At 33.0% G+C, this 15,041-nt stretch overlaps 2 protein-coding genes across 2 annotated transcripts; both read right to left on the reverse strand.

Moving 5' to 3' along the window:
* Window positions 1-3,964: 3,964 nt before the first annotated feature.
* Window positions 3,965-5,240, reverse strand: LOC125808703 (F-box protein At2g02240-like). The gene is made up of 3 exons (XM_049488359.1): window positions 4,980-5,240; window positions 4,560-4,678; window positions 3,965-4,373 (listed from the first exon to the last, which is right to left on the reverse strand). Exons 1-3 carry the CDS (start codon window positions 5,238-5,240, stop codon window positions 3,965-3,967), a joined length of 789 nt encoding a protein of 262 aa, XP_049344316.1.
* A 1,953-nt stretch (window positions 5,241-7,193) lies between these two features.
* On the reverse strand, window positions 7,194-14,265 carry LOC125808789 (pleiotropic drug resistance protein 1). Its single transcript, XM_049488452.1, has 20 exons — window positions 13,913-14,265; window positions 13,128-13,248; window positions 12,400-12,573; window positions 12,161-12,320; window positions 11,996-12,072; window positions 11,849-11,902; window positions 11,363-11,755; window positions 10,986-11,267; window positions 10,577-10,893; window positions 10,324-10,484; window positions 10,139-10,242; window positions 9,903-10,059; window positions 9,625-9,821; window positions 9,203-9,535; window positions 8,828-9,118; window positions 8,653-8,736; window positions 8,192-8,553; window positions 7,916-8,087; window positions 7,573-7,827; window positions 7,194-7,474 (listed from the first exon to the last, which is right to left on the reverse strand). Exons 1-20 carry the CDS (start codon window positions 14,263-14,265, stop codon window positions 7,220-7,222), a joined length of 4,302 nt encoding a protein of 1,433 aa, XP_049344409.1. The 3' UTR covers window positions 7,194-7,219.
* Between the last annotated feature and the right edge of the window lie 776 nt (window positions 14,266-15,041).

Raw genomic sequence — 15,041 nt, forward strand, 5'->3', positions numbered from 1 at the left:
GTCTGGATTAATAACATATGGCATAGATTAGAATATATCCCTAACCATGGTTTAGATAATAAATATATTATTATATCAATTAAAAATAGTCCTATTATTTCTCCCATTTTCTCCTTATTCCCTCCGAATCCGATCGTTTCTTTCTTTTCTCCCTATTCCATCCAAAATTTTCTTTGCTGCCGACATAGCTCTAAAAATTACATTAAAAAGCCATGCAAATGCTTCAGCTGTTTCTTCATATAAAAAGGCAACACCAAATACAACCATCTCCCTATGATTGTTTAATCCAACAAACAATGCCAATGGACGATACTCCTTATTTGTTCTATATGTTGTGTAAAACGATACAATGATACAAGTTAGCAAAAGGAGAACTAATCAATAACTAATCGCTGATGTGACAAATTCTGTTAACAAGTCCAGAAGTTAGTTAGAACAGTTAGCACCGTTAGATGGTTAAATTCTGTTACTACTGTACCTGTGGATTTTAACTGTTTTAGCAATCTCCAGGAGCCTAAAAAGGATTGTATTAGATCATTGACATTCATTCATTCATTGATAATAATATTGTTTTCTTCTCTCTACAGTTTTCTCTCTAGCTGAATTCTCGGGTTTAATCCCTGAACTAGCTGTTCATATTCCTCGAGATTACTCCTGGAATTTGTTTCTTCTCTGTAATTCTCTGTAATTGTAGCATACAACTTCTCCATAAATCTAAAAATTCCTTATCGTTTTAGCATCAACCCAGAAAATATTTGTTATCAAATCACCGGCATCTAAATGTAAAGAAAATCGAAAAGAGAGAAACAATCGGACTTGGAAGGAATAAGGAGAAAAGGGGAGAAATAATAAGACTATTTTTAATTGATATATTACTATATTTATTATCTAAATCATGGTTAGGGATATATTTTAATTAATTGAATCTTGGCTAAGGAGAAAATGAGAGAAATAATAGGATTACTTTTAATTGATATAATAATATATTTATTATCTAAACCATGGTTAGGGATATATTTTAATTAATTAAATTTTAGCCATTAAATTTAATATATGCCATATGTCATTAATCAAGGCTAGAACTTGGGGAAAATGGAGACAAGGAAAATGGAGAAGAGCCGGATCCATCCCTAAGTATAATTTAAATGACAAATTAATATCAAGTTGCTTGACTCATGCTTCTATAATAGTAGAAAAGAAAAGAAAAAAAAGAAAGGTTCAAACAATTGATCGTCTTTTTTTTTTTTAATTTATTAACTTACATGTGAGATTTCTCAAATAATTTGTGTGTAAAATCTTTTTTTACAGAAATTTGGTTGTCTGTAAAACTAACATGATGAAACAAGAATAGTAAATAATTCTATTTTCGGTAAATCAGAAAACAGAATCCTAAACTAAGTTGGTAAAATAAATGTAGAGTCCTAATAGTCTTATACTATTACATTTAATAATTATATTTTATAAAATACAAATAATTGAGAACTCTTGTGAGTGGGTGAACCTAAACTTTCAACATATAAAGGTCCTATTTTAACCCCTAATGGAATTATTTTCATTTTAAATTCAGTGTATTCATTTTTCTGCACATTGTACTCAATAAATCGACCATCACCGAAAAATTTTATGGTTGAGACCCAACCAACAATAGTTGTATGAGGCTCTATTCAATTTTTGACACTTGAATTTATGGGCCCTATTTTAACACAACACACTCTCTCAACTTATTTTTACCCAAATTTCCCCCTTTTCCCTCCAAAACATTTTAGCTCCTTGTTCAATATTCCTCTCTTTTTCACAATTTTTTTTAAAAATTCCTTGTGCTCTTTATTAATTAGTAACTTGATTAGCTCTTTCTTTCCCATTAATCATTTATGTCCCTCAACTAAATCAATTTAAAAAATTGTCACCTCTCAACCAATTCAACTAAAATATAATTATTCCTCGTAGCCTTAGAAAAAACAATCTTTTAAATTTTTTATTTTACATCTCAAAAAATTGAATCAAATTCCTAGGATATCTTTAAAAGATAAATTTTGAATGAGAAATTCACACACACTTTATATTTGTATTAAGAAGTATTCACTGAATATCGAAAATCAAACTAAATAAAAATTTAGTCAAATTGAATATTTCTTTTACTTCAATTTATTTTCTTTTTATTTTTAAAAAATTTGACATAATCAGTTTTGGTTTCAAAGTAAAAATAAATCGAAAAATCACCAAACAGATTATAAAATTATCTCCCTCTTTAAATATATATATATATATATAGAGAGAGAGAGAGAGAGTATGTTGTGTAAAATTAAATTTTTACTCTTTTTATTTGTAATCTAGTTACCTTTTTATAAATTTAATTCTATTTTTTCACTTTCTAGTTTGATTTGTAATTTTATTATGATGATTTTAAAAATTGATTTTATGTTTAAAATCACTTGTTTTTAGTCCTTTAATTATTCATTATTAGTTAATTCAACTGTCATCAATCAAAACTAATTTTTTTAAAAAATTATACCCAAAAAAAGTTCACCAATGAGTAAGTGAGAGCATACCGATAAGTATTCTAAAATCACTCGTTTTTCAATTTTTTTTAGAAATATTTTGTACTTGGTGTTGTACTTATGATTGAAATTTAAGTTAAAAGTCTAAAAAAAAATCAACCAAAAAAATATATAAATCAAGAAAAGAAGACTATAATTCTAATGAAGTTTAATTTTTTAATCATATTAGCAATCACGGGAAAAAAGGCTAAAACTTGAATTGATATTAATTTACATGTTTCTATTTGACTTTTGGAAAATAAAAATTTAAGACTATTAAAAAAAAAAGAGAGAGGTAAAATACTTATTATGAGGAAAAGGGAGGAATTTGAAAAAATGAAGGTGAGAGAGTGTGTGGTGTTAAAATGGGGCCACAAATCCAAGTGTCAAAAATTGAATGGAGTCTCACACAACTATTGTTGTTGGGCCTCAACCATATTAAATTTTTTCGAAAGATATAACCATTTGTTCAGATTTAGATGAAACTGCAGTATTCATGTGAATGACACCGTTTAATGAAACTGGATCATCGTTTACGTACAACGAAAAATCACTAGGAAGGGGAAAAATATCGTGAATTGTTTTCCACGATTGATTTTTAACAGAATATATTTCAACATGGAAGCTGTATTACTACACATAAGACCTTGTAATCCTCCGCCACAAAATCATAAGCAAAACCATATATGGGCTTCATGAAATAAGTCATAGATTGCAACATATAAGGCATTGGAATCCGTTTGTATTTTCGAATGACAGGATTCTATAATATTATACCAATGTAAGAATGATTAATAAAGAACAAATCACTGCATGAACACACTTTTAATTAATAAATGTTTCTACAAAATATGGGGATATTCGGCTGCTACATCAACACAACTTCGGAATCAGCACTAATTGATCCTTCCATTCCATCGTTGGGATCGCTTGAATTTACTTATTTTTGGTGATCGTGTTTGTATTATCGGAGACATATTATGTAGAATAGATGGTGGTCGATTTTATTGAGTACAATGTGTCGAAAAATGAGTATACTAAATTTGAAGTGAAAGAATTTCCAAGTTCAGTCAAAATAGGACCTTTGTATGTTGAGAGTATAGTTTCTTTGAAGATTCCGTGGGATTAATTAGAAATTTCAAGCTGACTTTTCTTCGGCCTTATAGTTAAGATAGTGATTTCTAGTATTATTGCCTTTCAATTTTCATTCATCTATTATGTAATAGTTGTTTATCATCTTTATTGATGCTAATGAATGTCATGGAAAAAGTATTGAGTATGATTTGCAGAAAGTATAACAGAGTCATGAAATTTGCACTATACTAACATGTTCGTGAGCATAATGTGACGACAAACTCAATTACTATTGTACTATTGACTTGTGAGTTTGTGGTAGAACTGATAAACTCTAAATCCTGAATCCTTTATCATATTGGACGAAACTCAATGCCTTCGATTATAAGACCAACTTTAGCATGAAAAGGCCTAGTATCCAACAATCTTGCTTCAACATCACCATTATCATCACCATTGTAAAACTTTCCAATTTCTACTTCAAGCCATCCATTAGTTCTTTTTTCTGGTAACCTTCCTTTTAAATTCCTTGGTGTTCTTGCTGCTAGTATAACAATAGTACCTCGTTCTTCAGCCTCGTCCTCGTTCTCTTGATTAACGAATCTAACCATTGCATTTGTCGATTCAAGGCCATGGTACCTCTCCGATACTTTGAACACAAAATAAGCTGCATAATTTGTTCCTGGTGATAACTCTCGAGTTCCAATCATACCTCGGATATCTAGTAAATCAACGTTATTGAGTAATGCTACCTCTGGAAATCTATAGGCAAATACAAAAAAAATCACCTCAAAAAAACTCCGGATTTTTGTATACTATACTCCCTTCATTTCAACCTATGTGATGGTGTTTAATTGACAACATAAAAGTGTACGACATAATTCATCTTAATACAAAACTCATTTTGATTTGCCCAAATTTATCGTAACAAAACAGAGTAATTAATACCTTGAATCTGCATCAAATGTGTGTTCCCAAAATAACTCAGTGTCTGAAAAAGAAATTGTCAATTGCCTTGAAGAGAGTAGATAACATTTCTTCCCATTTGTTTTGTCAAGCCAAAAACTCTGATAGTTAAAAAAATAAGTAGAAGTCAAATGGATATTTTCCGTCGTGTCTAGGTAAACACCGTCAAATAAATTGAGAAAGAGGGAGTAAGCATCTTATGATATACTTCAATTTTGCGATTTAGAGCTGATATACCTCTTGTTACAATAGTGGCTCACATGCCCCCCTACTGTTATAACGAGAGGTATATTAGTTCTAAATTACAAAACTGAGGGTATATCAGGTCTTTTTCCGTTATTTCTATACAAAGAAGTATGATATTCTCATTGTAAGAAGTAAAAAATTCAACTAGAAAATTACCATTTTACCCTCATCGAGAAGGATAGGAGACTCAGAGAGTCTAAAGTAAAGGTCCTTTTTGTTGTCAAAAAGTATTGGAGAAACTGATCTGGAAACTATATTTTGATAATCGGGCGGTAGAAATTTATCCCATACGACATCAGATTCTGCTGCAGCTTTGAATCCTCTCGATATAACCGATGATCTAATGGTGTCTACGGGAGTGGTGAATGAAATTATCTCCGATATGCAGCCCTCCGGCAAGATTGTAAAAGGATTCATTGCCTATATTGCGTTGTTAAAGAAGATGAAGATGAAGATGAAGATGAAGACGAAGACGAAGAAATAATAATGTGAGGCTGATAAGTGATGAATTCTGGTTAGGATAAGTGAGTTGATAAGTGATCACTCTAACATGGTCCACTTTTAGTCAATAACATTATTTAGACTCTTTTTTTCCCTCTTCTGGTCAGGTATTTTGTAACAAATTCAATTCCAACCGAAGCACTCTTATATATATTAATTACTGAATACAAGTTACAAGGTAGGATACGCACAACAAAGTAATAACACACTAATTACGAATAGCTTAACATAGACGAAGGTAACTAGAAGGGGATGAGATACTAGACCATAGAAAGGAGATGAGGGGATCAGAAAGCCAAAGCTTTACATAATTTTCCATCCCCTTCTTCTAACTTCTAGTCCTTTTTAATAGAGACACTAATTGGGCCTGGATCCCCAAATAAAAGTATCTAATAGCCCATAGGCCCTTACCAAGTCACGTCGGGTTCACAACATATTTGATATCAGTATTGAGGCTCGACTAGTTCAAATTCACATTACGTAAGGCCTATTAAAGAAGAAAGTTGTACTCTCGTTTGGAATTTTTAGCCAATCTCACAAAGTGATAATCATGAGCCTTTTTTTCTCCGAGTTTAAATTATATACACTATTAATTAGTGTTTGGCCATAGGTTAATCCAAATATTCTTCATTTTGTTTGAATTCGTAGATATAGAGTTGTATTTGGTTATAGTTCTTGCAAAGAATATTTAGAATAATATTCATGTTTGAATGTACTTTTTCTTTAAAAAAAAACAAAATATTCTCTAATAGACTTATAATATCACATAATGGATAGTCGCATATTGTCATAGATTAGATTACATATACGAGTTACTACATAGTCTTACGCTTGTCAATTTTTATAGGAAAAATTGTATAAAATAGCAAATTATTAATTCAAATTAAATGTTATAACCACAGTTTGATTTAATTGTAACCCGTAGCAAACAATTGTCATTCGCCTCTCTTCCTAGGTTTCTCGCTTGCCAGTCTCTCCCTTGCCTCTCTCGCTTTTATACAAACACAAATGTATAAAATGCATTTGTGTTTGTATAAAGCGAGAGAAAACTGTATATACAAATACGGATACATATATTTTCGTCTTTTGCCTTTCTCTCTTTCTCGCTTTATACAAACACAGATTAAACAAATTACAATGTATAATTTGTGTTGTATAAAGCGAGAGAGAGAGATTTGATATACAAATGTTTTATTTCGATTCAATTGTATACAAATTCAAATTTTATGCAGATATACAAACACATAAAATTGAATTGAGAGGCTGCCACCGATTTATACAAACGAGAGGCTGCCACCGATTTATACAAATGGTCTGCCAGCGAAATTATACAAATTTGAAACTCTTGCCAACGAGTTATACAATCTGATGATCCATAGCAAACATTATGTTTGCTATGGAGCGCAATTATACAAACTATGGCTATAACATACAAATATGATTTTTATGATTGTTATATGTGAAAGTTGCTCTTTTTTAAATACTATTACAAAGATATATTACTACAAAAAAATCAACAACACTAATACTGGTCGTTCTTTACGAGAAGATGAAGCAGCATTGTTAATCCCCTTGTTGGTTGGTAGCTAATATAACCAACCGTCAAAAGTGAATTGAAAAACAGGTTATAAGTTGTTTACTAAAATTTGAAGTACAACTTCAAGTTAAATTTGAAATTTTCAAATAAAGTGCTCCCAACATAGACAATACTTTGAAGCAACCATTAAATAAAATTGTATATATATTTCCACAAAAAAATTATGAATATAACAATTACAACATCTTATACAACAAAACTGGGAATTCAGAAAGATTAATACGACAACATATTCAGTAATCTAAAAGTTCATAACCTTATTCAAGTATATTAACACAAACTATATAAACACACTTTTCTATCTTTTCTGGAAATTGAATGCCTTGATACCCAAAGCAAATGTGAAGGCGAAAACAACAGCAAATGCAACGATCACACCAGCAACAACTCCGAGAAAATCATGTTTAATTCCGTAGTCATTTCTCAAGTATTCTTCCACAGTTTGACCATTAACAGTATCTTGGAGGTCTGCAAATTGCGATGCAACCAAACCATACAACGTCCATGCAACAGGGCAAGCCCAGTAGTACCATCTCCACCATATCGGAATACGCTGTTTTTAGTCCAAAAGAAAGGGGCAAATGATCAATTTTATTTATTGAATGTTTTTTGTACTTGAAGAAAAAAGTTGAAATATGTTTAAGAACTTACAGGTCGTGGAACGATGAATCCTGAGAAGAGATTCCATACTGTATAGAAGAATCCAGCAACAATTGAAGCAACGTTTTGATTCGGGGTAATAGCCACGGTCATCATGCCAAAGAAGGTGAAGTATAGGAAAGTGAAGAACATGAAGAAGAAGTACCAAAAGAATTTTGCTACGGTCCATTCAAATCCAATCATAGAATAGACAATGAGACCATAGACAACAGCTTGGACAAATACATATGGAATTTCAATAAAAACCTGCACGAAACACATCAAAAGTTTCGTAAATAATGTGAATGATTTGAACTTTTAAGACGAAAAATTGCCACTGTGTCTAGCTACTTACTTGTGCAAAGGCATATGGTATGGCAGAGTACATCCCGGCAGCTTTTTCTCTGTAGAATACAGTACGTTCAACCGATACAACAGGCTGAACTGATGATGCATTTTGTACACCGAGGAAGAGAACAGCAGCGTACATAGATCCCATCGCGTTGGTTAGATCTTGAGGCCTACTCCTGTAATCGAAACAAAAAAACAAAATGAGACATTTTAGCATTTGTTAAAGTTACAAGTTGGAAGTTTGTCTTCTTATTTCATTTTTTCGTGTTATAGTACTTACACTTTGGTACCGAGATCCCAGAACATTGACCCGAATATGAGTGCTATAAAGGTAGTGAAGAGAAATCTGACTGCAGTGTAAGCCGGATTACGCCAATATGACCAGTGTTGCTTCCACAAACAAGCCATACATTGGACCCAAAATGGCTGTGAGAATTGGTTTTCAAAATGCAGGTCACTTGTACCAGGTCGTGGCACACTTAGTTCCGTAATCAAGGCTTTGTTCCTCCTGCAGAGGTCTGAGTTCTTGTATAAGTCAGTGAAATCGACCCCTAATGACATTTCTTGAGATGAGGATGTGACTTCTAACATCCAAGTTGCTGGATTGTAACCTTCCTCTATTTTTCCAACACCGGGCATGGACTGAATTCACGGTGAAAATAAGCTCGATCAGTACTTGATTATATAAAATGATCAGTAAAAGGAACATACTTTTCCAATTTCCAAAGAAAACTAACTTACCTCGAAATATTTTATCAAATGACATGATTCGCGACCTAATGGACCAACGTATATCTCTTGTCCTCCTCGTTTCATAAGAAACAACTGTAATGACATGTTTGTATTAGTATGTTTAGATCTAAAGGGAAGGCATAAGACGAATTAGAAATAGACGTAAAAAGGTGTTATATTTTACCTCATCAAAAGCCTCGAAAATGTCAATGCTAGGCTGATGAATGGTACAAACAACGGTTCTTCCTGTATCGACAGTGTTCCTAACAGCTCTCATCACAATTGCAGCAGCTCTTGCATCCAACCCTGAAGTTGGTTCATCCATAAAAATGATCGAGGGGTTTGCTACTAGTTCAACAGCAATCGTCAACCTTTTACGTTGCTCAGTTGACAGACCATTGACTCCTGGCAACCCGACTAAGGCTGATCTTAGTGGTGTAAGCTCAACAAGATCCATAACTTCCTCAACAAACATCTGAAATGGGATAACCGGTATAAGATGATCAGTAGGATAAATTCTCATTATGGAAGGAAACGGAATGATGTAAGGGGAACTTACCATTCTTTTGTGTTCATCGACGTCTTGAGGTAAACGCAGCCAAGCCGAGTAAACCAAAGACTCGTAAACTGTAACATAAGGTGAATGGATGTCATTCTGTTCACAGTATCCAGAAATACGTGCAAAGGTTTCTTGCTTCTTGGGATATCCAGAAATCTTGATGCTCCCGTCAATGTAACCTCCGGTTTTCCTTCCAGCCAATACATCCATCAACGTTGTTTTACCGGCCCCACTAACTCCCATCAAAGCTGTGAGAACACCTGGCCTGAAAGCTCCACTCACACCCTTCAAAAGTACTAATCTATTGTCACTGCTACCTTGCTCTCTCATTTCCTGCAAATTGTCAAAAAATCAAGTCACATTTCGATTAAAGGAAAGTTGCAGCACCGGTTTTTAATGACTATAAATTCTTTGTTGCTCACCGGAGGCATGTCAACGGAGTATACAACTTCATCAAAGGTGATGGACTGGGGTTCAAATGGAAGAACCATGCCCTTCTTCTTATTCTGATTCTCACTGACAGAATCTCCTTCTGTTGTGCTAGTTATCTGGGGCGATGATCCACTACTTTGGTTGTTCTCACCCTCTTCTGAAATCGTAGCTTGTGGCTTTCCGAATGCTGCAGATATACTCATTCCATGTTAGTACATGTCATCTTTTTATTTATGGATATATCGACGAAGAAACTCAAGATACTCACGGTTAAGATAAGCGAGAGCAAGACTGTAGGCGATGTTAAACAGAATTGTGAATCCAGCAAGTGCCCCTATACCAATCCAGTACCAATATGCATCGGGAAAGAACCCTCGAGATCTCACCACCAAAGGTCCAAGTGGCTCAGTTCCACTTGGGGCAGTCTGTTTAAGTGAGAGTTCATTTCAGCATTCGTAGGTGAATCAAAAAACATTACAGGCCGCGTTATGTACACAAACTTACATGTTTCCACTTTTCTCCATCAAATTCATTCACAAGAATTGCATTCACCGAGAACATGAGTGGTGACGTCCAGTATCCCCAAATCCACCAGTCCTTCACGTCAGCTACACCGTTCGGAGAAAAGAGAAAAGTAAGCATTTGGACAACACATGAGCTACCATAAACACTTAAAGCACGAAACTTACTTCGTGCAAGGGAGAAACCACCCAATGCAAATTGTAAAAGCAGAGCACATGCTCCAAATGTGCTAGCAACTCCCATGGTCCTTCCAACTGCTGCAATAAATCGGAACAATCCTGATGCCATCTGGTTTACTAGTACGAGTAGCAAAAATTGTTTGAAAAATCTGCACAAATAATAGCAGATCAATAACCATGGGAGAAATGATATTTGTGACGATATGACAACGATTACACCATCTAGTCTTTCTCCCTGTACCTTCCAACATTAGGATCAAATCCGATGACATAATAGGTGAGGACCGTCCACATCCCAACTTCAAGAAGAGTTACTGGGATTTTTAGGATCCATGAAGGAATTGCATAAGCCCATGAAGGATAGAAGAGAAAGTCCCTTTGCTTATAGAAGACCGGAAGCTTGTAGAGTGTCAAAGGGAGCTCAGACAAACCATTAAACATAAGCATAACAACCGTAAAAAAGAGAGCACCAGTATATATTCCTCCATCTGTCTCAGTATCCCGAGGCATCTCAGTTCGAAAAAATATGGTCATTGTCATAAGTGCAATGACCATGAGCTGAAAAAAAACAAAGAGAGGATTAGTAATTTCACATGGATATGACAAGACTATGACATATATCGATATAACGAATAGACCAAGTAGTTCACCTGAAAGAATTTGAAGATGTAAACAAACGAGTTCCGCTGCATTAGCAGGAATTCTCTTTCAGTGCAAACCTTCAAAAGCTGTTTCTTTCCGATACCGTACTTTTCAGTAGTCAAAGCAGCAGGGTGGCTTTTGCTCTTGTCAAATGCAGTTGAAAGCTCATTGCTTACTTTTCTCCCAACATGGAAAGACTGATAAGCCTCAGCAAATTCTTTCGATGTGATAAATCTGTAAGGCTCATCCCTCCTTACCCAATATTGCTGTTGATCCTTCTTAGATGTCACCTGCAAGAAATTCGAAACATTCCACGTTAGAACTTAGAACCGACACTGCATCAACGCTTCAAAAACTTTACATCCTTGTTTCTTATAAAACATACTTCTTGCAAGAAATCAGCCACGCCTTTTCTGTCAGGGCATTTGAATCCCATGGATTCAAAGAACTCGAGCACGTCCTCTCGTGGACCCTGATAAACAATGTAGCCATCTGATAGCAGAATGATATCATCAAACAAGTTGTAAGTCTCGGGAGCAGGCTGCAAGAGAGAAATCAGAGCTGTTCCTTTCAAGATTTTAACAGATTGCTTTAGGGAATTCACAATGGAGTAAGTTGTGGAACTGTCAAGTCCAGTTGAAATTTCATCCATGAAAAGGGCTTTAGACGGTCCGACAATCATTTCACCAGTAGTGACACGCTTCTTCTGTCCTCCCGAAATACCCCTTATCATTTGATCTCCCACCATAGTATCCGCGCAAATATCAAGTCCCAGAATCTGAAAAATGGAATTTACAGACAAATGAATAACTTATCTATCGACCTTTGAATAGCTCGAACATATGAAAAATGATTGGGAAATAAAAGTTGCCTTAAGAACATAATCTGTAATCACTTTGGATTCTTGTCCTTCTGTTGATACAGCCTACATTTCCATTCAACAATAGTAATATTAATTATTCGATTATAGCTCAAACATATATCAGTTAAAAGAAATCGAATTCGTTTCCAGTCTTACCTTCATGAACATGTCAATATCAACATCCGGTTTGATATTAGCTGCTTTCTCTCTTCTCGATAGTTCAGCCAACATTTCTAAAACATAATTCAAGAAAAATAGTCAATAATTGATCAATAACGCGAACAAAAACTAATTAAACAAAACTAGAAAAATGGAACTAACCATAACGCGAACCAACTCCTTGACATCTTGCGGAGAACTCCAACGTTTCTCTGACAGTCATTTCTCCAATATGCAAATCATGCTGGCTAATATAGGCTGCTGTTCTTTCTGGCACAAATTCATTTAATTCATATCCGTTATACGTCACCTTTCCAGTAACCTGATTTCATCATAACATTATAAACTTTAGTCTTACATATATTCAAATCTAAAATTATAAGTTGTTTCAAAATTCTTACCCTTAGATCAGAATCAAGTTTTCCAGCCAAAGCAAGTAACAAAGTTGTTTTTCCAGAACCAGGAGGTCCTAAAAGCAGAGTCATTCGACAGGGCTTGACGTAGCCACTAACATCCTTGAGAATTGTAACTGAACGTTTTTTCGATGGAAAGATGTGAATTGAATCCAATAAGCTCTTTATAAGCCAACAAAGAACAAAAAAAAATGTTAGCTTTTCAGAGCACCTTATAAATCACACTATAATCACTGTTATCATTTCCCTTTTCAACTAATGGAAACGATTAGCACCACAAATCGCCTGATTTTAATCGAAAAAAGGATACAAATGACCTATTCACATTGTTCTTGAGGTATATTTGAACTTATATTTCACCTTCATCAATAATTCTACCATACTAAGAAATCATCAGGTGAAAGTAGACAACTTTAAAGATTGTAAGAGTAACCAACAATTCAGGCTGATTTCTCAGATGGTCACTCAACTAATAGTTATTAACTCAGAAAGTCACCTAAGTTATTTTATGAAACATCTATAAGTTGAGTGAGTATCTGAGAAATCAACTCCATCAAATCAAGAATCATACAATTCTTGAATCAAACTATCATTTTTTTCATTTGAGCAAACACTAAAACATGAGTACTTATTCTATAGGTGATAATATATAGTTATACCATACTTTTTTAGTCATAAACACACAATATAAATCAAATATTTTTGGGAATTGTTACCTCAATGAAGTTAGAAATGAAGTTTGTAAATGTAGGCAAAGCTCTGCTTCCAACATATGCATCTGCCTCAATATTCAAATGCTCAAATCTCACTTCTATTGATGGAAAATCAATTCCAACCCTGTTTTTTTTTATCAAAATAAATAAAAAAATTAGAAAACTTAGCACCAAACTAGATAAGCAAGAAAAACCAACTCAGCTATATAAGTTTTTGTATCGACAGTATAAAGAATCTTTTACATTATTTGTGTATTTTAACATGTTAAATACTCTTTGTGTCTCAATTTATACGACGACCTTTAACTGAATACGTAGTTAAGAAAGAAAATTAAAAAAAATAATTCTGAAATTTGTAAGTTAAATTAAATCATAAATATATGTGTGACTATAAACTATCACATAACTTTTTCTAAAATATTAAAAAAAAATATCATTGTTTCTTAAACATATTAAAAAGAAAATATATCACATTAATTAAAATTTAAAAAAATACTACTTTCATTTCATTTTACTTGTACAATATATTTTCCCTTTATACTTGTCCATTTTAGCAAACCACTATAATCAAATTTCAATTTTTAAACCATAGTTAATTAAGTGCAATTTAGCAAAAAGAAACTCTTAACTAATCAATACTTTCTTAATCAGAATACAAAATGCAAACTGGACAAGTAAAACCAAACATCAAGTATCTATAACTATTTTTTACCTAATCTGATCGTGTAAAAATTCTTTATACTGTCAGCGTATATAAAAGTTTTAAATTCAAATTGAAAAACAAATACCTGTCAATCCTATTCTTGAGTTTCAACAAGAATTTTTCATTATCTTCATCAGCAACTTTAACAAGTCTTTCAAGTAAATTCTTTCTTTGTTGAACACCAAGATCATCAACATCAACTTCAGCAGCAACACCTTGTGATCCAAATAATATACCTTTTCTTAATCTATCATAAGTTGGTAATTTTTCAAGTGCTGCCCATTTTAATGCCTCTTCATCGTCTTCGTCTCGATTTGATCTTGAAAATACTTCAACTCCATTATTTCTCCATATTGAATTACTATTTTCTCTCATACTACCTCTCATGCTTCCTCTTATACTGCGACCGCGTAAATTACTTAAATCTGATGGCTCCATATTGGAACAAAATTAAAAAAGATTGAAATTACACCAATTGATATAGTTGTTATGTATGTTATAAAATGGAGTTTTTTTTTTTCTTTAAAAGAATGAGAATAAAAAATGAATTGAGTTTGGAGTTTTGATGTTAAATGTAAAGGTGTTATATAGAAGCAAGAAAAAAGGAAGATGAGGATTTTAATGTTGATTTTTTTAGGTACATGTATTGGTCCATTGTATTTTTTTGGATTTATTGACTACTTGAGAATTATTTGATGAAATTATTATTTGACGTAAATAGTACTATACTTCTAGAGGAATTTTTAAGATTTACTGTTTATTTGCAGCCGTAACATGTTTATAGATTTTTGGAGGAATTTTATGTTATCTTCCTAGAACCTAGGCTATCATGTGAGAGCAAAGGGTGTGTCCGGTACGGAGAAAAATATTTTTGAATTTTTTATTTATGTCTGGTTGATAATTTTGGAATTTTTTTTAAGAAAAATTAGGTTTTTTAATAAATGAGGAAAATTACTTTTTTAATTGTAGGGAAAATAATTAAGTTCCATAAATAAACTATGTGATGATCATAAAATAGTTAGTTCTCTCTAGTTTTTATTTTATGCATGTTGATTAATTAGTAGAGGTTTGTTACTTGTTAGGATTGATAAGGTAAATGTCTAGCTCTCTTGCTTGTATTTATTTCGATTGAAATCTTTATTATTGTTATTAATAAAATATCGCTAAACTGTCTAATGATATAAATTCAATTAAAAATAAAATGTTGATTATGT

Source organism: Solanum verrucosum, unplaced genomic scaffold (assembly GCF_900185275.1).
Source record: "Solanum verrucosum unplaced genomic scaffold, falcon-dt-bn FXZP01000218.1, whole genome shotgun sequence".
Classification (NCBI taxonomy): domain Eukaryota; kingdom Viridiplantae; phylum Streptophyta; class Magnoliopsida; order Solanales; family Solanaceae; genus Solanum; species Solanum verrucosum.